The following is a 24,647-nucleotide window of genomic DNA, read 5'->3' on the forward strand; positions in this document are numbered from 1 at the left end:
AGCTACAGCCAGTCAGGTGCACATTCTCTAACATTTCAAATGTAGATTTAATAAAAACAATACATTCAGAATGACATAATACTGCATCTTGCTATGTATTGACAGTCCATAAATGAGAAGAACATTCTAAATAGTATTTATGTTTGCCAATAAATAAAAACAAATCTATTTATACAGTTCTTTAACATTAATAAAGAAACTATATATGCAAAAAAACTACACTATAAATGATGCATTATGCTCATAATGCTGGGTTGAGCCTGCTGGGTTATTTTTACAGTGTTGGGTAGTTTTTTGTTATTAAAAGTTTTTATTGATTCCATATAACATATACATACATTATATATATATACACACACACACACACACACACACACACACACACACACACACACACACACACACACACATATATATATATACATACACACACACACACACACACACACACACACACACACACACACACATATATATAAAAAAATAACAGAATATTTAGAATCACATTGTATTATTTACAGTCCTTCCTCCCAAACATTAACCACCCCACCACCCAACACAAACAGATACCCCAGTGGTCAAATACAATTGAAAAAGACACACAAACAAACAATAAAACAGAAGAAAATATTTAGAAATACATTTAAAAAAAAAGTATATGTTCAAAAACAAAAAGGCTACAACATACACATTTAAAACAACATGTCTCCCTCCACTGCCCCTCCCCGAGAGTCCTCCAAAAAGGCCAAATAGCTGCCCCACCTCCTGATGAACATATCCATGTTGCCTAGCCTTCTATATGACAACTCTTCCCAAGCTGCCACCCTGCCCATCTCCTCGCTCCACTCACGAAACGAGGGGGCTCCAGCTGACTTCCATCCTGACTTCCATTCCAAGGATAACCTGTCTACCCACCATAACACCGGCCAGGATCCAATTCTTCATGTACTTATCTCCTACATCAATGACCGCCCTGTCACCCAAAATACAGAGCCTGGGGCAAAAGGAGATCCGAGTATCCAATAAGTCGGCCATAAAATTCTGGACCCTCAACCAGAACTCCTGTATCTTACGACACCCCCAAAAAACATTGGTGGTGTCTCCATCTTCTAAATGGCAACGCCAGCAGGTGAGTGTGTCCTTAAGACCAAGCCTATACAATTTAGAAGGGGTCTAATAAAATCTATGTAGAACCTTAAATTGCATAAGGCGCACCCTTGCATCTCTAGATGCAGACTTGATGTTTTTAAGAATCCTAGCCCACACTCCCTCCTCCAAAAACAAATTTAAATCTTCCTCCCATACTCTTTTGAGGGAATTTAAAGCTCCATACCCCAGACTCTGAATTAGCAGGGAGTAATACACTGATGCCTCATGACCTTTTCCAAAAGCAGTAATCGCCACTCCCAGAGTATCTGCCACACTAGGGGGGTGTATGCTACTCTCAAAAACAGTGCAGAGTAGGTGGCGCAGCTGTAAATACTTATAAAATTGAGACCTGGGAATCTCAAAATTTTGAACCAAATTTTCAAAAGGTCTCAATACTCCACTCTCATATAGGTCACCGAGTGTATTAACCCCCCTCACAATCCACTCTGACCAACAGAAAGGGGACTTATTAATGCATAGTTTAGGGTTCTGCCATATGCTCGAGGCTACATTTAAATAAATATCAGAATTAAACACTCTGGACACCTTTGTCCATATCGAGTGTAAATGCAAAATAACGGGGTGTGACTTAACTTCACCGATTAATTTGATCGAAAGGCTTTGCAGAGGCGAGATAGGGGCAAGAGCTTCCTTTTCAATACAAAACCAGGGAGGGGCTCTCTCAGGTGGAAGCAACCAATGAGCCAAATGTCTGAGACTGAATGCATAATAATAAAACAAAATCTTGGGTAGGCCTAACCCACCTTTGTCAATCGGCCTATGTAACTTATTGAAATTTAACCTGGCACACTTACCATTCCAAATGAAGGACTTCGCTATGCTATCAAATTGCTTGAAATAAGAGAGGGGGACATCTACTGGGAGAGACTGTAGCAGGTAGTTGAATTTTGGAATACAATTAATTTTAATTACATTAACCTTCCCAATCATCGATAAGTGTAATGAAGCCCACCTGCCCACATCATTCGAAAACCTTTTTATTAAGGGATCAAAATAAACTCTGACTAAATCAGACAAATTTGCTGGGAATAAAATTCCCAAATACTTAATGCCCTGTTTGGGCCACTGGAAGGTGCCCGGCTGGAAGGCCGTTACTGGACCGTATGCTGTCAAAGCCAAAGCTTCGGATTTAGACCAACTGACTTTGTATCCTAAGAAATTGGAAAAGGAATGAATAATTCTGTGGAGGAAAGGCATAGATCTAGTGGGGTCGGAGACGAATAATAAAATATCATCTGTGTAAAGCAGAAGCTTATGTGCCACACCTCCTGCAATCACCCCTGGAAAATCATCCTCCTTTCTTATCATGGCTGCTAATGGTTCCAGGGCAAGACAGAACAATAATGGGGAAAGAGGGCAACCCTGCCGGGTGCCCCTATCCAGAGTAAAATAATCTGAAATTAATCCATTTGTTTGTACCGCTGCTACAGGGTGTTTATAAAGTAACTTAATCCAACCAATAAATGTACTCCCGAACCCATACATTTCCAAAATCTTAAAAAGATAATCCCATTCTACCATATCAAACGCCTTTTCGGCGTCAAATGAGATGGCAGTGACCGGAGTCTGATCATTCGCTACTAACCACATGATATTGATGAGACGCCTGATGTTATCAGAAGAGCTATGGCCCCGAATAAACCCCACCTGATCTATATGTATAAGAGATGTCATAACCTTACTTAATCGGTTAGCCAAAATTTTTGCCAAAATTTTTTACATCTAGTTGGATCAGGGAGATTGGATGGTAACTTTTACACTTGCTTGGATCTTTGTCCTTTTTAAGAATCAGACTGATCCGGGCTTGTGTCATGGTTGGAGGAAGCTTTCCATTCTTTAATGATTCAGTATAAACAAAAGTGGAGCCAGTTCTGTAGCATAGGATCTAAAAAATTCTGCTGCAAAACCATCTGGCCCCGGAGCCTTGCCAGTAGGTAGGGACTTAATTACCTCGTCAAACTCCTCCAAGTTTATCTCAGAATCAAGAGCGTTTTTTTGCTCAGTCTTCAGTCTAGGAAGATCTAATGGTTCCACAAAATTTCTAATATCTTCATCAGTAGACAAGACATGGAACTATAAAGATCAATATAGAATTCTTTAAAGGCATTATTAATATCAATGGCTGAGGTACAAATTTCACCACCAGCAGATTTCACTGAGGGAATGGTAGAAAGAAACTCTCTCTGCTTTATATCTAGCCAAAAGCTTCCCTGCTTTGTTCCCCGACTCAAAGTATGACTGTCTTGCCCTGAATAACCAAAACGCCACTTTCTGCGTCAAATAGTATTATATCTATATTTCAATCGGGTCAATTCTCTGAGGCCATCAGATGACATACGGTGCTTCAGTTCTGCCTCTGCACTTTTAATATTTCCTTCCAACTCCACGAGTTTTCGTGCTTTGGATTTTTTGATGAATGAGGCATACTGTATGATCCGACCCCTAAGAACCGCCTTAAGTGCCTCCCAAGCCACGCCCACAGAGGATACTGAGGACCAGTTGGTCTCCATATAAACACTGATTTCAGTCTTTAACATTTGTTGAAAATCAGGATTTTGCAAAAGGGATACATTAAGGCGCCAACTATATGATTTATTTTTCTCTGTATATGGCAACACCTCTAAAATCACCAGGGCGTGATCCGAGACTAAAATGTTTCCAATTGAGCAATCAACAACAGATGAAATTAGGGATTTGGATATATATAAAAAAAATCTATTCTAGAATAAATCTTATGGACTGATGAAAAAAATTTATAGTCCCTACCAGATGCGTTCAAAAGTCTCCAAATATCTGTAAGACCAAGATTTTTACACATCCTGTGAAGCGTCAATGTTGTGTCAATGTTGCTCTAGGGGGTTTACACACTTTTGCTTCATTATGATCAAGGACTGAGTCCATCAAAAGATTAAAGTCTCCTCCCAAAATTATATCATGAGGGGTGCCAGCGGTTTGCAGCATCCGTTCAAGATCTATAAAAAAGCCCTGATCATCAGCGTTAGGTGCGTAAATATTAGCCAGAATCAGACTTTGCCCCTGAATTTCTGCTAAAACAATAATGACTCTTCCTAATTTATCATTAAACTGTTTGAGACATTTGAATTGTAAATGTTTATTAATCAATATAATGACTCCCCTGCTCTTACTTGAGCCAACACTAAAGTAAACATGTCCACCCCATATCTTCCCAAATTTTTCAGCTTCCTGTGGGGAAAGATGTGTTTCTTGAAGAAACACTATATCATATTTCTTACATTTAAGAAAAGTAATAACCTTCCTTCTTTTAATGGGGTGCCCCAACCCATTCACATTCCATGTGGAGAGAGATAGTACACTATTACCAACATTTGACATTGATATAATAGATAAAATAAATTGTGTGCCAAAAACAAAATTATGAAGACCACATTTCAACATCAATGCAACAATAAAACCCCAAACTTCCCCCTGAACAAAACAAACAGAAAGAAGAAAATCATGCGCATTAATCCCATGCACGAAAGCGCCAACCGGCATCAATCCCTCTAAACTGAAAGAGTCCATGTACGCCCACGAGAGCCCCGCGACAATTTTGCCATCAGATTGCTCAATTTTGCCTCACAAATTTGTAAAGAAATATTACATAACATCAAATATTTTGTAAAAAAACCCCCAGCCAATAGGCAGAATAAACACAAAGAATGTGAAGACTCATTCACAGAACTGTCTCAAAGGTGTGTTCCTTCACAAAACAAGTTCCAGCCGATATAAAGCCATTCAGTTTCCTCGGACAGACAAACGAATCTTCAGTGAGCCAGCTGATGAGTGCAGCAGATGACATAATCATTCCAATGTCCCACAGAAATACTCCAGCCAACAGGAGGCATAAGCACAAGGATCTGACAGATTCATCCATAACTGTCCCGAAGTAATGTTATTTAACAAAACAAGCTCTAACCGCTAGGCGGAACCAGCACAAAAGGAAACGAAACACGCATCCCGGTTCCTCGGATGGTCAAGAGTCAATTCACTCGGAGGCTGCATAAAAGTATATCCCATGATTTACACAGTCCGCCAACTTTATAAAAGACATCCTTTGTGTGGGCATGTAGATATTTTGCGGTCATCCGTAGTGTCTATTCTCAATCTGCCCGGGAACTTCATTGTAAAAGTGATCTTCCATCAATGCAAAAGTGTCTTTAAGGAAAAGTGTTAGGCCACAAAACAAAACAAAACAAACTCCAGCCGCTCGGCGGAGCCAACGCAAAAAGAAACAAAAAAGCCAGAGTATGTACAGTGAGTCAATCCACTCACAAGAAAAACACCCAATGGTTACTCACCCATTGTTTCAATAAAAGACATTGCCTGATTGGGACATGTAAATACTTTGCTGCCATCCTTGGTGTTTATTCTCAGTCTGGCTGGAAACATCAGAGCAAAAGTGATCTTCCGCTGATGTAAGAGTTTCATGCATTCCTTAAACCGATTGAGTCTCTTGTCGAGTTCGCAAAGCCCAGGAACAAGAAAATATTGTAATTCTTCCAAGAAAGCTTTCCTTTGCTCCTCGCCTGGCGCAACACGAGATCTTTACCGGATGATCTAAAAAATTTGGCCAGAATCGATCGGGGCCTTCCTCCCTCAGCAGATCTGTGAGCTTATGTCGAGCAGACTTGGGAAAAGCTTGTCTAGGAATTTCACCATATCTTTGCCCTCCTCATGCTCAGGAATTCCAACCACTCGAATGTTATTCCTGCGGCTTCTATTCTCAAGATCTTCAAGCTTTTCAAGAACACGTTCCAAATCAACTTTGGTCACGGGCAGATTAGTGGCTAATTCCCTCTCTGATGACTCCAAATAATCGATTCGTTTTTCAACATCTGTCACTCTTGTGACTAGCTCAGAGAATTATTTTTCCATTGCCATAATCCATCGATGTATTACAGCGAGGTCCTCCAAGTCCGCAGGTACCTTCGTCAACATCACCGACATGTTGGACAGTTGATGCTGGATTCCTTCTCCCGCCGCGCCATCCAAATTGAGTCCCCGGTCCACAGGCCTGTCTGGGCTTTCATCTTGAACCCGTAAGAGTCTTTTAATGTCTCCAGGGCCTGAGGATTTTGACTGGGTGTATCCAATTTCACTGGATTATATCATGAAAATAATTAAAAAAATTAGCAAAGTGCGCAGAGCTGTCTCTCACATGTCTGCCCTTTGCATGAAGTCACCAATGTCCCTGTTGGGTAGTTTTTAACCAAACTTTGCTGGGTCAAGCTGTTTTTGGAAATGCACACATTAATATTAGCACAGGTTTTTATATACTGAACTGGAACAAACACTGATATCAATTCTCTTCCCACAGATGCCAATGCATGTTTATGGATTTTAATGAATTTGTCATAACTTTTGCAAACTGACTTGTCATCATTTAATAATGATTTAACTTGTATTAAATCTCGAGTGTTATTTTGTCTAGTTCACTGTTATATAACTGTTAATATAACCATGCTACTAGTTAATAAAAATGAAAACGATAACCATTTATGTACAACCTAGCCTGCTGGATTAAAATGTGTTTGCTGGGTTAATTTAACCACACCGTGTGTTCTGCCCAATATTTACCCAGCACTGGGTTGTCAATTGTGTTATTTAAACCCAGCTAATTTTAGAGTGCATACAACTTTTACAGTATGGATATGCAATACAAAGGTTGACTTTGGGGAAAAAAAGTCAAATTTTGTACCTACGTTTGAGAAGTCTTTGCATCAAATAGACCTGCAATTGATCTTGAATGATTTACAGTGTGTATATATATATATATATATATATATATATATATATATATATATATATATATATATATATATATATATTTATATATAAACTCATACATTGATTTACATTTCATGTACAAGTAAATTAGGGCAAGTTAACCTTTTTTTCTCTCACCTCATTGAACATTACAGTACAGGACACAGTTTCTTCACAAACACTGTAATAAAGACACTTGACCCTGTATATGGTAAATTACAATGCAATAAAACATGTGAACTTTGAACATGCAACTAATTTAAACGATTAGTTATCAAACCCTTCAGCTCAGTTTTGCTTTGTATTGCTTTGAATTGACATTTCCCATTGAAACACGAAAAAACAGGACACCCTTGAGTGCAAGATGATTCATTAATATTTTTGGTCCATTTTCCGGAAAAGAAAGACTGCAAATTGTTTTAAAGAGATGATCTCAAAGCTAACAGACATGGAATAAATGGGCACAAAAACCTTTTTTTTTTTTTACAATGTTAATGCATTTGGCAGACACTTTTATTCAAAGCAACTCACAGTGCATTCAAAGCATGCTTTTTATATTTTTTTTCAATCATATATAAACTCTTCAGGTCTTCAGGAAATATACGGCAGGTTTAAAACTCATTTAAAAAAACTCTTTAGGCAAAGCAGTTAAATCAAGCATCAGGCATGAACAGAATGAGCAGAGGCTGGTATGTTTGGTACAGTACATCAGTGTTTATTCCATGCAGTAGTTCTGCTCTGATTTCACACGCCACTCCTGTTGCACTGTACACAGGCTGTTACAGGAAATCATCGGGATTGGTTCATCATAACACCATTCAAGACCAGGAAGGAAGAAGGGGGCGGGACATGAGTAAGAAACAAACTAGAGCCCCGAGCTGAATACATTCTGCACAAAAATAGTTAATCTTAAAATACCTGTATATGCAGCAGATGATAAAGCAATTAAAAATGGTAAATGTGAGGAGGACAGAGATGGCTGAATTAAGAAAAAGAGTAGCTAAATGCCCGTTTGAAGTACCTACATACTCAAATCTGGAATATTCTTTACAACCAGAACAGCTGTGGGTCATTTTATTATAAAGAATAAACGTCAGCCAATATAATCGACTGATGAAATTGTGAGATTTGAAAAGAAGTCCAGTTGTAAAAGTGATAATATGATCGAATTGGTGCAGCTCCCCATTTCAAACTCTTAAAGGAATAGTTCAATCAAAAATAAAAATGTGCTTATTATTTCCACCCCTCATGTTGTTACCATACCAATATGCAGTTCTTTTTTTTCTGTGGAACACAACTCTGTCATTTCCATACAATGACAGTTCATAGTGACAACATCTGTCAAGCTCCAAAAATGACAAAAAGCACCAAAAAAAAAGGACCATTAATGCACTGTATTTAATACAACTCGTGTGCACTCTGAAATCGAATTCATATCCCTGTAATTATTTAAAAATAGTGCATTTGCAATGGTTTGATGTCTTCGAGTCCAAAGCACCATTTGTTCATGTGTGTCTTAACCAAAAGTGATGCGGCAATTTTTAAATATGCACAATGAGATTTGAGAGCTGCTGCGGTTTAGAAGATTATAAGCAAATATCTTAAATCTTATCTTATGACTTCAGAGGACTTGTAATATGATACTTTGGTGCCTTTTTGGAGCTTGACAGCTTTTGTGCTTCACAGAAAAATAACAGGAGGTGGGTGAGGAAATGATGACAGAAATTTCATTTCTGGGTGCACTATACTTTTAGGTTGCTGTTTCCCCCAGAACAAGTGAACATTCTCTCCTCAGTAGACGGTTATTACATACAAGAGATAGTTATGAAATCCAGACAGTACAGAAATGAACAGCAATCGAACTAGCGCTTCAAAATAAATTAGTTAATGATTGTGTAGACCAGCTACAAAAAAGAAAGGACTTTTAAATTAAATAACATTAAATTAAAATCATATTTTGCAGGATTTGTGATGGCGACTTCATACATCATTCACTAAAAACCCCGGCGTGATCTTCGGAATTACACGTAAACAAAGAATGAGGTTGGTGAGTGTTCGGTTTGCCCTCATTACCATTGGACCATGTTAAAAAGTTCACTTCATTTAAACAAATCCGGCTTTTGTCAGCACGCTCCCATCATAATGGACAACAACAACATCAACAAAAATATGAACAGTAAAAATGGCTGCTTTTTTCCCCAATTTAATTGGGAAATTGGCCTAGAGATTAAAGTCAGCATGAAACATTGTTCACAAGGGATTTGTGACATCATCCAAAAAGAAAAGTCATTTCGGAGGCAGAGCAAATTGTTCCATTTTGATAAAAGATTTCGAAGATGTTCATGGTGACTTTAAGTTTGTTTCTGTGGCCTTTGCTTTGTTAGTTCGCGGCAAATATGATATGATACGCGCAGCATGCTTTTCTCGCAAATTCTCTACTGTAGAATAACTTGCGAGTCTCCTCTAAGCAAGCCGCAATTAGACAAAAAATAACATCGTTCACAGTTTAATTTCATTGCCATGTCTAGTTAAGCAACAAATGGAGGATCTGGCTGCGCTGAACCCATGATGAACAAGGCATTTGATCTACTACTATACTAGTACATCTAGATCTAAAAACACACGGGAAATATGAAAGCAACAATTACAGACAGACATCCTGAAAGATGCAGTATCCCTTTCACAAGGTGACAAAAATCCCATTTGCGAGGGAGTTTTTAAATGACACTAAAGACACAAAGGCCACGTTCGCTAAATACGGTGTCACTCCAGTTTTGAGTGTATAATCCGGTTCTGTACACACAGAGCGTAATTCTACGACGCAAATCAATAATTCAGAGGATTCATCTGCATCTACTGGGAGTCGCTTCCAAAACTGTTCAGTGCATACGTGGCCGAAGTTACTGGCCTTTAACGTTCATCTGCTGTTTCCAAGAACGACCATGGCTAGTTTTATTTGTTACTACAGCTAAAACAAGACAAACAAATTCATTGTCCCAAGTGGAGACTCATTCGCGCTATAAAACATTTAACCTGAGCATCCAGCAAAAAGCACGTCATCTCTTTTTGTTTTCTCGGAAAAGCTCAACGTGTAAAAATAGAGGTTTTTAAAAAGCAGTTTACTTCCAACTTGTCTAACAGCGAGGGTGCATGCGATGGCGCATCTGTCCAGCCTGCTAGACAGTCAACCTGAGCGAATGATTCTCATTAGCCTGAGCGCAAAATCTGCATTATTGCTGATTCATCCACGACTTTTAAACAAACGACAGCAGTCTGTGCTTCTGCAGTCTCCTTGAACAGTACACCAGACACACTCACAAACACCAGCACAACCAAACGACACATTAAAGACAATCTAACGGCTAAGGTATGCTTGTTTTTCCGCGTGCCGTTACGTCTGGCGCACAGTCGAGCGCACTGGCCTTTCCAAGTATATGCTTTTGAGCACGAGCTCATATGGAGGCGTTTGACACATGCACTCTACGACTGCTTTGTGATACTCAATACAGTCAACGGACTGGCTGCATGCAGCACCGTTTTTCTAGACATGCGGACAGTCCGTTGACTGTATCGAGTATCACAAAGCTGTCATAGAGTGCATGCGTCAAATGCGCGTACTGTGCTGATGACGAAATTTAACGCCATGTAGATGTAACCATGCGGAAGTATGCTTTGGTCTTAAAGCAGAGGCTCTCAACCTAGAGGCTGCCAGAGATGAAGATGTGACCACAGAGGCTATCAAAGAACTGTATCTTTTAGTAGATTTTTATAGTATCGTTTTTACTTGTGCTTAAAATATGACGCAAAGATCACGCAAAACTATATAACGGTGGAAATAAGATGTGCGTTTTCCACTCCAACACCGTGTCCAAACAAGACGTGATGCGCTACGATCCCGACAAGCAATTAGTCTGTTCACACCGAATGTGATAATGTTGCGCGAATATACGAAAGGGCACCAACTATACAGTCCCATTGCTTTTTATTTAACCAGATAAAATAATCAACACAACCAAAACGGAAATAAACTTGAATGTTAAAGATCGCTCTTGGGACTTTAAGGCTATGTTCACTCAGGCAGAAAAAAAAAACAAACACATTTTTTGGTTTATCTGACTCAAATCCGTTTACATTTTTGCAGTCTGAACAGGAAAAAAAAACACAAAAAAATCTGTCTATGAGGGGAATAGTGAATAGGGATGATCATATGTCATAATAGGGATAACCCATATGTCATGTATGTGTTACAAGGCAGCCAAAGCAATGCAAACCTCTTTTAAAATAATACAGACATCGGCTTTACCCACCCAAAGAGATGCACTAATGTGTGGTAACGCACACACCGGCTGCAAGCCACCACAACGCGACAAGATACTGAATGTCTCACGCGAATATGGGACGCTTAAGCATTTTGAGCGCTTCAATCCAGGACGGGGGTCCTCTTCAAGAGTCTCGCTGTTTGACCCTTTCATGCTTTTATACGGGACACAAAGCCCTCAAAACGGGACGTTTCGCAACCCACTAATAGAGGTAGACCGATATATCGGTTTTACAGATTAATCGGTGCCGATAGTTGCGATTATAGGCAAAAATGCATGCCGATATTTGCCAATAGTTTGAATCTGGTGAATGTAGGCTATAAAAAAGCTTAATTTGGTAAATACTTAAATATAGAGGTCTATAATGGAGCCAAGTCTCTGTCATTTCAAAATAAGTAAGTATATTCCAGGCTTGTTTAGTTTATGCACCAAATCTCCATTTTGCACAATAAACTGCTGGGATTGTATTCACTTTGGGCACTTGTAGACTCAATGTCTGTGCCCATCATAGCAAGGAAAGACTTTTTTAACATTCTATAAATTAAATAAATCAATTTTAAAAACTATCGGCCGATTAATCGGTTATCAGCCTTTTCTACCACCTTAGTTATCGGTATCGGCAAAATCCACTATCGGTCAACCTCTACCTGCCAATATACAGGACAATAGGCGTCCGTTGTAATTTCAGACAAAGTAGCAGCAACAAACATTGCATATGCCACCTCTCACGTTTTTTAAGCTGTTGTCTGTGACGAATGTGTTCATATTTGGATGCTGCCTTCATTAAAATCATAATTAGACATAATCACTAAACTCGCAAGTATGCAAGTTTGCATTGTTACAATGACAACCAATGTGGACATGCTAGTAAAAGCTACTGCAGTCTGAACAGAAAAAAAAATCAGAACTTGCAGTTTTAACAGTCAGTCTAAATGATCGGATTTGAGGAAAAAATAAAATACTAATTTTTCCAGAAGTGTGAACAAAGCCTAAGAATCAATATCGAGATCATTCAGATAAAGCCTGCGGTTATTCGGACAACCACTATTTTTACCCTTAAGAGTAAAATGCGTTGTTAATCTTAAGAATATAATTTATGTAATTACGTAATCATGCCAGCGAGATTCAAAAGCGTACAGCTTAATTTGGTGGCATCGAGTGGGGTGTGGAATTGCAAGAATTTTGGAACATAAAAAAAAGGATTGTAAACCAACAAAGGCTGAGCACCCCTGATCTAAAGGGATACTGCATCTACAGAACATCTACATTGTCAGCTTTTGCGTCAAGATAAACGTGACAGAACAAATGAAAAGAAACTCTCAAGTCTATGTCACACTTCCGCACCATTCAAACAAACAAGCCGACGGAAAAACGTTCATCTGGCCATCTGCAGCATCTCTTCAAATGCGGTCCTGAGATGAGAGAACGCTGCTCTGCTTCGGTCCAGTTTAACACTGATGTGTTCATCAAACACGTTCCACTAGAGCAGTCGTCATTCGAGTCACTCCATGTTTGTCCGTAGCGGTGGCAGCAGCAGCGGTAGCAGCCGTCTGATTGGCTGAATCAAATGCCGACCAAGCGGGCATGCTGGGAAATATCCACAGGTCCCATGTTTTTGAAGTCGAGAGAAACGAAAAGAACGAAAGGAGGAAGTTCCTGCTGGTGCTCAAGCTAATCCCTGATTCCCCCTCAGTAGGGAACAGAGTGTCATTTCTGTAAACTCAGGAAGTTGCAGGTAGCTAGTCTTTGCCAGAGTGACCGATCCAGCTGGCTGAGCTCAATTGTCCTGTTTTGTCTGTGGTCCCATTAAAAAGTTCTAATTTAACTGGTTCTACACTCCAAAACGTCCTTTCACGTACCTATGGACATATAAACACACATTCCCGCAGACCACAAAATCATTGCATTCCTATCTAACTAACCGTCTAATGGATTGTGGTATTGAGTTGCCTAGTTTCTGGTACACTTCAGTGCTAATACTCTGCATGCACTGCATTTTTGCCTTGTTTTCTATTAAAAACATGTAAACATCCTTTAAATGAGATGCATTTACTTAAGATGCAAAATTGTGTATGACAAGACTTAAGTTTAGTGTTATTTTTATTAATCAATTAAGTTTAATTTATTGCCAGAGAGGCAAACTGAGGGTAAATCTAACAGAATTTACTGACGTTTATACTTAAAACAAGTAAAAACGGGTTTAGAAAATAGGTTAAAATAAACATAACTCTTATACAGTATTCTCTGTAAACAAGTCGTGATATCTGTCACAGTTTTGCTTAGTAAGACTCGTTTTTTTTTACATTAAGTTCTATTTTAATACCTTTTTTTAATTTAGTCTAATTGATATTATCAAGTTTTAGTTTATTGCCACATAGGCAAATAGCTTTTCTTTTTTTTTAAGTGTAAATATAAATGTTTTTACATTTATTATATTTAATATTTACATAGAAACATAGATTTATGTTTTATTTTTATTATGTTTTTTTAAAGTGTAGTCTTATTTTTATTACGTTTTTTTCTGCTTTTTACTTGTTTTAAGCATAAATCTAACAAAATGTTGTGCTTAAAACAAATAAAAACAATTGCAAATGTGATAAGAAAAATGTATTTTATATTCTCTGAAAACAATTCTTTATAACTTTTCTTTTTTTGCTTTTCAAGTAAATACATCTCTCGCTCTTTTTAAGGATGTTCAGATACTTTTACTGGAAAACAAGCCAAAATACTGAAAACAAATTTATTTAAATTTTTTGCAGTGCAGGATTGGTACAATTACTTGAGTTCCTGATTTTGTTTGTGTCTCGTCAAAATTGCATTAAAATAATTTATGCATGTTGCACTAGCTACATCATTACATCAGAGGAATGTGCCTGAGGTTGCTCAGAGAGAGGTGAATTATGAGATACTAATTCCAGGTTGGGGTAAAATGGGCCATGGCTGTTTATAAACAGGCTCGGATTACTGCAGTGGTTTCCTCCAGAGGCTCCGGCGTGGAGGCGGGGTTTGGGAGCTCACCAGGAAGAGGGTGCAGCGAGCTGCTTGTTCCTGATGGTGGCGTCAGAGCACTCTGCATCCGACGTGTCACAGTCAGAGTCCCCGAAATGCAACGGATTCTGAGTGAGAGAGAAACAAGAAGTTCACATTTCAGTCTGATCATACTGAGGGATCAAAACCAAAGATGCACTTAGTAAATTCATGTTCCATTTCATGTCTATAAACAAGTATCCTGTCAACAAGTAACCAATACTAGAATGCTTTTTTTGTTGTTGTTTATATTAAGCATTATTTATTAAAACAGAGTCATATCAAAATGTTTCAAGTTTATGCATTAAAAAATATTTGGTAACACTTTACAACAAGGTTGTATTTCTTAGAACATTAGCAAATGCATTAGGTATCATCAACTAACAGTGAGCACTGATTTTTTTATAACATTTATAAATCTTGTTTAATTATATATATATATATATATACACACACACACACATACACACACCGATCAGCCACAACATTAAAACCACCTGCCTAATATTGTGTAGGTCCCCCTCGTGCCGCCAAAACAGTGCCAACCCGCATCTCAGAATAGCATTCAGACATGATATTCTTCTCACCACAATTGTACAGAGTGGTTATCTGAGTTACCGTAGACTTTGTCAGTTCAAACCAGTCTGGCCATTCTCTGTTGACCTCTCTCATCAACAAGGCATTTCTATCCACAGAACTGTCGCTCACTGGATGTTTTTTAGTTTTGGCACCATTCATGTAAATTCTAGAGACTGTTGTGTGTGAAAGTCCCAGAAATACTCAAACCAGCCCATCTGGCACCAACAATCATGCCACGGTCCAAATCAGTGAGATCACATTTTTTCACCATTCTGATGGTTGATGTGAACATTAACTGAAGCTCCTGACCCGTATCTGCATGATTTTATGCACTGCACTGCTGCCACACTATTGGCTGATTAGATAATCACATGGATGATTGTTGGTGCCAGATGGGCTGGTTTGAGTATTTCTGGGATTTTCACACACAATAGTCTCTAGAATTGACTCCGAATGGTGCCAAAAACAAAAAACATCCAGTGAGCGACAGTTCTGTTGATGAAAGAGATCAGAGAATGTTCAGACTGGTTTGAACTGACAAAGTCTACAGTAACTCAGATAACCACTCTGTATAATTGTGGTGAGAAGAATATCATCTCTGAATGCTATTTTGAGATGCGGGTTGGTGCTGTTTTGGCGGCACGAGGGGGACCTACACAATATTAGGCAGGTGCTTTTAATGTTGTGGCTGATCGGTGTATGTATAAATAGTATATATAATACACACACACACACACACATATTGAGTGAATTAAATATATACGGTGTATATATAAAAAAATTTTACTTATGAGTTATAGTATATTATATTATATATAGTACATAATATATTAATATATTATAAACACACACAAAGTTCATTATTAAATATATACACTGTATATACTGTATATAAAAGAATTAATAATGAGTTAATAGTATATTATATTATATATACTATATAATACAATATATTAATATAATATTATTAACATTAGATTAATATAATAATGATAAAATATATGATATATATTAATAATATTAAAATACATTATAAACACACACACAGTTAATTATTAAATATATACACTGTTAATATATATATATATATATATATATATATATATATATATATATATATATATATATATAAAAAACAATTAACTTAATATGATAAGCTAACATTAATATAATATTATTAACATTCTTTTAATATAATAATTATATATTATAAAATTATAAAGTAATATTAATGTAATAATTCATATAATAAATTAACTTAATTTTAATTGTAATTACAAATGACCATAAACATTTTATAATAACTATAATAACTAACTGTTCAGCTATTAATATTAATAATCACATTGTTTCCGCACCATCAACAAAGTCAACAAATGTGTAAACAATGAGTTTATTTTTCTTACCCTATTGGTATTTATTTTTCTTTTCAAGCATAAACCTCACAAAATGATAGAATTATGCATACAAGAATATGCTTATGCATATGATATAATAAAACCAATAGGGAAAGAAATATAGAACTTAATTCTCTAAAGTCTTACTATGTTTAGATGCTTCTAAAGGAAAACATGACAAATACACTGACTAAGCAGATGTTTTTCTAGTCAACTAGTAAAAATAGTAGTCATGCAAGCCTTAGTTTAGCTTATTCCGGGTTCAATACATTCCATTATAAGTGTCTCACTGTAACCTCCATTTCTGCTTTTTTAAAGAAAAGGAGGAATGTGTCAAAATTAGTTTTTGTGGTAATCAACAATATGCCACAAATGCTGTCGATTGAGCTTAACTTGTATTGAACCCAGAATATTCCTTTAAGAACCCTCATGACCTTCCATCTGTAACACCTAACGTTTGTTTACCTCATAGCTGTGCTCATCAGCACACAGTTTGCCCAGCGAGATCTGAGTCTTGACGCGGCGTACAGCGCACTCTTTATCAGACAGCCCGTCAGACTGTGTGGAGATGTCGATGGGGATCTCAGGTGTGTGTGACAGCAGCTCGTCCAGATGTTCGTCTTGACTGGCACTCTGCTCCAGAGGTCCGCTGTGAGAGTGATCGCTGGTGTTCCCCTCCTCCCCATCAGATACAGACAGATTCTCTGAGCTGAAGGTGGAATACGACTGAAAACTGCTCATACAGCGATGAGGCCTGCACAGAGACAAGCAGGAGATTAACACATTTATTTAAAAACACATCAAGAGCTAAAGGAACAGTTCACTCAAAACTGATGGCGACGGACCCCATGGTGTTCCAAAAGGAAAATATTTTCTTTTCTTGCATGCAACCCAAAAGGAGATGCGTTTCCGATTTTCTGCTCTTCGTAAAAAGAAAGTGGATGATGCTTTATACAGCCAAGCTCCAAAAAGCACCACAAGTTATTCATAAAACGAACATCACTTTCACATATTCTGTGTGTGCTGCGATTGGTAATATAATCAGGCTTGTTTTATGATACACTTCTATGATGCTTTTTGTCCTTTATGGAGCTTGACAGTCCCTGGTCATCATCTACTTTCATTGTATGGATGCTGTACAAGAGTAAAACTGACAAGAGTAATTATTATAATCAAAGCAATCTCACCTCTGTCTCCGTGGGAACTCCACTTCGCTGTCGACCTCTCCCTCCTCTTCCTCCGATGACTCATCGCCCCCCTGACAGACATTTACAAGTTAATCCATTAAATCATGAATGTACTGTAGTGACACACATACACACAAATGCACACATTACAATGCTACCAACTTATCAACATGATTTTACTTTCGAAATGTGATGTACATTATTTCCAAGTGAACAAATATTGTATAGAACTTGACTGTATCCATCGAGAATTGATAGGATCGTGAAAAGTGGGCGTTACAGTACAAACCAGAATGGAGAGAGGAGATTGGAGGAGAGATAAAAAAATAAGAGGGGTTTGTGACGTCACCCAAAAAGGAAAGTCGTTTCAGAAGCGGAGCATTTTGGTGTGTTTTCATTCAAAATGATGAAAACAAACCTTTGAAAAGTTCATGTAAATGAACAACTTTACTGATTCACTTGGAATTTTGTCATATTTTGTGGGCAAATATTTTTGGATAAATTATTGTGTTTTCTAGTGTTATTGGTTTTATTAAGTGTAAATTTACATTGTCAAATGCTGTTTAATGCCGTCACCATAACTGAGGATCCATGTATTTGTGCCAGATACATCCTGCTCTGATTGCTTCAAAAATCATGCGTTTATATAAAGATTTTGCCACCTAAAATAGCTTCAATGCACTGCTTTTGTTAGTAACTAGCACTGTAGCTAAGATAGTTTAACTACTTCAAATAGCTTATAGCTTGGTAAGATACAGTTTCAAAGTCGTTTTTCTAACACTGTACACAGTAATCCTTACAAGAGTATGAATGAAATGAAAACTCTCTCATCATTTACTCCCCCTCATGCTGTCCCAGATGTGTATGACTTTCTTTCTTCTGCTGAACACAAATGTATATTTTTTGAAGAATATTTCAGCTCTGTAGGTCCTTACAATGCAAGTGAATGGTGACCAAAACTTTGAAGCTCAAAAAAGCACATAAAGGCAGCATAAAAATAATCCATAAGACTCCAGCGGTTAAATCCATGTCAGATAAAAAATAAATTTTTAAGTCCTTTTTTTACGTTTTATTTTTTTTTACCAAAAACCTTCCCTTTCAAACAGCCCTCCTAAGAACCATTTTGGCGATTCGCATTCTTTGTGCATATTGCCACCTCCTGGGCAGAGAGGAGAATTTATAGTAAGAAAGGACTTAAATATTGATCTGTTTCACACCCACAGCTATCATATCACTTCAGAAGACATGGATTAAACCACTGGAGTCTTATGGATTGCTTTTATGCTGCATTTATGTGCTTTTTGGAGCTTCAAAGTTTTAGACCCTGTTGACTTGCATTGTATGGACCTACAGAGCTGATATTCTTCTAAAAAATCTTAATTTGTGTTCAGCAGAAGAAAGAAAGTCATACATGTCTGGGATGGCATGAGGGTGTGTAAATGATGAGAGAATTTTCATTTTTGGGTGAACTGTCTCTTTAAGATATTCAAACTCACATTTCTGAGGGGTCTGAGAGTGTGTAGTAGGCTGCTGGATAAGCTTCCTCGTGGGGACCCCTGCTCCGGCTGCTCTCCCTTTCCATCTGACGTCGGGTCCACCGCCCGTTTGACAGCGGGTGGTGTTCCCTCACACGTTCTCAGCAGGGAGTAGTGTGGGAGTTCCGGGTGACTGGGCACAGCAGGCACGCAGCCTGGGAAAGGATGCGCCTGGCAGCAGGGACACAGCGGTCCCTGGCCTGAGCCTTTGGAAGGGGGTATTGAGGACCTGCGGTGGCGTGAATCAACGTCCACTGTGGTGGAAATGAGATCTGGACTGGAGCCGGACAGCCTCCGTTGGAGGTGGTCGGTTTGCGGACTGCGAAGAGCCGCAGCGGGACCGAAGTAACGTAGGTTGTTGGCGCAATTGGTGACGGCGTTTGCCCTGTTTTGCACCGGAAGGAGCGGCCCCTCGGGCGTGGCGTGATGGTGATGGGGATAGTTTTGTTCCTGGAGGGGTTGCTGTTCCTCCGAGGGTCCGGAATTGGGCTTCAGCACACCTGGGAAGTCGTTGTGGCTGCCCTTGCTGTTTGCCCTCCGGTGACGGGGTTTACTGCGGTACCGGCTCTTTCCAGGAGGGGTGGACACTTTGGGGCTTCCTGACAGGGGGGAAGGGGCAGGAAGAGGCTCTACGCTGGGAATGCAGTCGGAGCGCAGCAGATCCGGTCTGCGGGAGATAAAATGTATGAAGTTAATGACCTCATGATAGATACTATTGCATGAACATTCGGCAGAGCTTCATTGTCTTTAACTACACATTATCCAACCCTGTTACTGCATCAAAAAAATATGTATAACTTTATTTATAACTTGATTTAATTGGACAATCAATCAAATTGGCATTCCAAGAGCTGATATTTTGAACAAAAGCAATGGAATATTTCTTTGTATAATTTGACGGAGAAAAAATAACCAAAAATGGCTAGCCACTTTGTGTCTGAAATGTAATTTACTCAATATTACCTTCTTGTTTATAGAACTGTTGTATAAAAGCAAGATCGCACACCTCTTAGGCGGCTGTGTTCCAGGCTTGTGGTTCATGCTGCTCTTTTTCTTGATGAGCTTCTCAACAGCGTTGGGCCTCGCGATGGGCCGAACCAGGTGCCGCTTGTATGTGCCAGGATACTTCTTCTCCACAGCCTGTTCTCTCCTGCAGGAACACACGAGAAACCTCTCACAGGCAGCTCTGGCTCATGTCTTTAAAAACATCTCTATGTACAAAGTCAGATTTAGTCATTTTTGACCGTTAGATTTCACAGAATGACTGTGTATACCATAGTGTGCTCATTCAGTCTGTGCAAATGTAGGTCATTGTTATTTTGGCACGATATGCAGCGAGACGGGTCGAGCTTTAAGCAGATTATGTTTAATTAGAGTTTCAGTGAGTCGAATGCATTCAGGGACAGAAGAGGTTAGAGTTCATATTCTCTCATTTTTTAATAATACATTTCAATTTTCAAATGGGATTAACCATAAACATTTTATCACACACACACACAACACAAACAAGAAACAATTACCAATGTTTGAAATGTGATCTACTAAATTATATTATATATATATATGTTTAGTAGATCACATCATTATCTGAGTTACCATAGACTTTGTCAGTTCAAACCAGTCTGGCCATTAAGACATTCCAGAAATACTCAAACCAGCCCGTCTGGCACCAACAATCATGCCACGGTCCAAATCACTGAGATCACATTTTTTCCCCATTCTGATGGTTGATGTGAACATTAACTGAAGCTCCTGACCCGTATCTGCATGATGATTTTTATGGAACTGCTGATCTCATGCGATTTTCACACACAACAGTCTCAAAAATTTACTCCGAATGGTGCCAAAAACAAAAAAACATCCAGTGAGCGGCAGTTCTGTGGACGGAAACACCTTGTTGATGAGAGAGGTCAACAGAGAATGGCCAGACTGGTTTGAACTGACAAAGTCTACGGTAACTCAGATAACCGCTCTGTACAATTGTGCTGAGAAGAATATCATGTCAGAATGCTATACTGAGATGTGGTTTGGCGCTGTTTTGGCGGCACGAGGGGGACTCACACAATATTAGGCAGGTGGTTTTAATGTTGTGGCTGATCGGTGTATATATAAATAGTATATATAATACACACACACACACACACACACACACACACACACACACACACACACACACACACACACACACACACACACTCTGAGTGAATTAAATATATACGGTGTATATATAAAAAAAAAATTACTTATGAGTTATAGTATATTATATTATATATAGTACATAATATATTAATATATTATAAACACACACACACACACATTTCATTATTAAATATATACACTGTATATACTGTATATAAAAATAATGAGTTAATAGTATATTATATTATATATACTATATAATACAATATATTAATATAATATTATTAACATTATATTAATATAATAATGATAAAATATATGATATATATTAATAATTAATATTAAAATATATCATAAACACACACACACACACAGTTAATTATTAAATATATACACTGTTTATATATATATATATATATATAAACAATTAACTTAATATAAGCTAACGTTAATATAATATTATTAACATTCTTTTAATATAATAATTATATATTATAAAATTATAAAGTAATATTAATGTAATAATTAATATAATAATTAACTTAATTTTAATTGTAAGTACAAATGACCATAAACATTTTATAATACACAGAAAACAATAAACAATTTTTTATATGCAACCTGCTGAATTAAATATATACACTTAATATGTAAAAAAATAAACTTAAGTTAATGAATAACTTAATATCATGTATTATTATTGTTTTTATAATATTATTAACCTTATATTAATTAATATTATAATAGTATAATATAATATATATATAATTAATATATAATAAAATACATAATAATTTATTTAAATAATTAACTTAATTAACTTGAATTTTATAGACCTTGCTGGAAGAACTTCAAGAATCTCTAGAACAGAAGTATTTAATTTAGTTTAGAGAAATATGTCTAATCAGTTGAAAACAAAAGTATTCTGTATATCAGGGAATAAGCTGGCGTACTTGGTCAATATTATGTTATTATTTATGTTTTGTCGCAAAACTTTAATTAATTTTCTGTTGTGTGACTTGTGTTGAATTTCTTTGAATTGCAATTCAGCAAATTCATTCCAACTCCAATTCAACATCATGTGGTGTGTGGCCAATTCAATTCCAATTGTAAGGGGCTGTTCAGAATAAAAAAAAGCTAGATGCAAAACGAGCACAACAGAATGCAGGCGTCTCAAGACATGTTTTTAAAAGCTGAAGTTAATTTAAGCTGACACAGCATCTTACAAATGCAGCACTCCTGCACGCTGATAAGACAGTCTGATGCGGCGCAACGGTCAAAGAACGCTCTGTCTAGTGCATGTTTACATAGAAAACCCATGCAAAAACGCAACCAGAGTGAACAACACTTGACACACTAAATGAAAAACGTTTGAGAACTTACTTGAAGATCTCCTTCTCCCGCACCTCCAGCTGTAGCATGATGGCACTGAGCTCCATGTACAGATTATTGGCCCTCTCCAGTTTCCTCTCGTAATGCTCTCGGATATCCAGAGCATGTCTGAAACACAAAGCGCCAGAATGGAAAGAGACGAACAGCACATGAATTCTGCAGGTCGAGCTGCACATGTGTGACAACACTCACCTGAGCTCATCTCTCCTGCGTTTAATCAGCTCCTCGTCCAGCCGATGGATACAGGTGCCTTCACTCTTGATCTTCTCGAAATGTTTCTTCACCTCTTCTCTCCATTCCGTCTATCACAAACACACAAACGTATAAATGATTCTGGTTCTTCACTGATTCCATTAATGACTCTTTTAGTACTTCTGAAGAATCAAACTGATAACTCGTTTTTGACCTTCTTAAAATGATTTGTCTTTCTTTATTACTTGATACTGGAGCGATATCTCTAGACAATGGCTCTTTCTAGACGGCTCCAACGCAGTACTCTGTTGATGTGTTTATGCCCTCACCTGAGATTTGAAGTAGGTCTCTTGTGGGGTTCCCAACACATCAGCAGAGGCGATATCCAGGTGCAGCAGGATCTGTCTGAAGGACGGCCGATTCCTGGGCTTACCTTGCCTGCAGGTGCGAGAAAAATTATCAATACAAACTCACCCCACTCATTAAACTTATGTTACACAGCTCACTGCAGTCAAATATTTTTAATAACGATGATACAATGTATAAACTGACCGCAGATGATTTCCTGAATAGTTTCATGTCTCTAGCGTCACTCTGTATCATGCTTTCGTTGCACACTCTCATTGAAATTATTGGTAACACTTTACAATAAGGTCACATTTGGTAACATTAGTTAATGTATTGGTTAACATGAACAACACTTATTTACAGCATTTATTAATCTTGATTATTGTTAATAAATACATATACTAACACATTTCTTAAAATTAAAAATGTGTATAAGTTAACATTTGAAAACAATGAAAAACACCCTTTTACAGCATTTATTCATTTAGGTTTATGTTAATTTATAGATACAGTACATAGTTAATGTGAACTAACAAGGAACAGCGCCTCTTAACAGTGTTTATTAATGTATATGAAGGCCTATGATACTACAGTATATAGTGTATATACTATTAACACATTTCTCAACACTGAAAGGTGTATATAATAACATTTATTGTGGAAGAGAAAAGTTGGATGGATATCGAAAAATTGTCACTCACCTATGTTCCTGGGTGATATTTTACTTAACTACTTAAATACAGGTGCATCTCAATAAATTAGAATGTCGTGGAAAAGTTCATTTATTTCAGTAATTCAACTCAAATTGTGAAACTCGTGTATTAAATAAATTCAATGCACACAGACTGAAGTTGTTTAAGTCTTTGGTTCTTTTAATTGTGATGATTTTGGCTCACATTTAACAAAAACCCACCAATTCACTATCTCAAAAAATTAGAATATGGTGACATGCCAATCAGCTAATCAACTCAAAACACCTGCAAAGGTTTCCTGAGCCTTCAAAATGGTCTCTCAGTTTGGTTCACTAGGCTACACAATCATGGGGAAGACTGCTGATCTGACAGTTGTCCAGAAGACAATCATTGACACCCTTCACAAGGAGGGTAAGCCACAAACATTCATTGCCAAAGAAGCTGGCTGTTCACAGAGTGCTGTATCCAAGCATGTTAACAGAAAGTTGAGTGGAAGGAAAAAGTGTGGAAGAAAAAGATGCACAACCAACCGAGAGAACCGCAGCCTTATGAGGATTGTCAAGCAAAATCGATTCAAGAATTTGGGTGAACTTCACAAGGAATGGACTGAGGCTGGGGTCAAGGCATCAAGAGCCACCCACACACAGACGTGTCAAGGAATTTGGCTACAGTTGTCGTATTCCTCTTGTTAAGCCACTCCTGAACCACAGACAACGTCAGAGGCATCTTACCTGGGCTAAGGAGAAGAAGAACTGGACTGTTGCCCAGTGGTCCAAAGTCCTCTTTTCAGATGAGAGCAAGTTTTGTATTTCATTTGGAAACCAAGGTCCTAGAGTCTGGAGGAAGGGTGGAGAAGCTCATAGCCCAAGTTGCTTGAAGTCCA

At 37.7% G+C, this 24,647-nt stretch overlaps 1 protein-coding gene across 2 annotated transcripts in view; it reads right to left on the minus strand.

Annotated features, from left to right (window-relative positions):
* Positions 1–24,647, minus strand: part of si:ch211-45c16.2 (mitogen-activated protein kinase kinase kinase 13) — a 110,233-nt gene that overhangs the window by 23,025 nt on the left and 62,561 nt on the right. The window contains exons 8-15 of one of the 2 annotated variants that reach the window (XR_007898488.1): positions 23,054–23,162; positions 22,725–22,834; positions 22,524–22,640; positions 20,008–20,151; positions 18,963–19,668; positions 17,467–17,537; positions 16,745–17,033; positions 11,918–14,392 (exon numbers count right to left, since the gene is read on the minus strand). Coding sequence is in view for 1 of the 2 variants with exons in the window: in XM_051710608.1 (XP_051566568.1) it covers positions 14,291–14,392; positions 16,745–17,033; positions 17,467–17,537; positions 18,963–19,668; positions 20,008–20,151; positions 22,524–22,640; positions 22,725–22,834; positions 23,054–23,162 (1,648 nt within the window). In the remaining variant the exon portion in view is untranslated. Of the gene's footprint in view, positions 1–7,323; positions 14,393–16,744; positions 17,034–17,466; positions 17,538–18,962; positions 19,669–20,007; positions 20,152–22,523; positions 22,641–22,724; positions 22,835–23,053; positions 23,163–24,647 lie in introns of those variants that run through there. The other variant, XM_051710608.1, reaches the window with a different exon arrangement.

This window comes from Myxocyprinus asiaticus, chromosome 11 (assembly GCF_019703515.2).
Source record: "Myxocyprinus asiaticus isolate MX2 ecotype Aquarium Trade chromosome 11, UBuf_Myxa_2, whole genome shotgun sequence".
Taxonomy (NCBI): Eukaryota; Metazoa; Chordata; class Actinopteri; order Cypriniformes; family Catostomidae; genus Myxocyprinus; species Myxocyprinus asiaticus.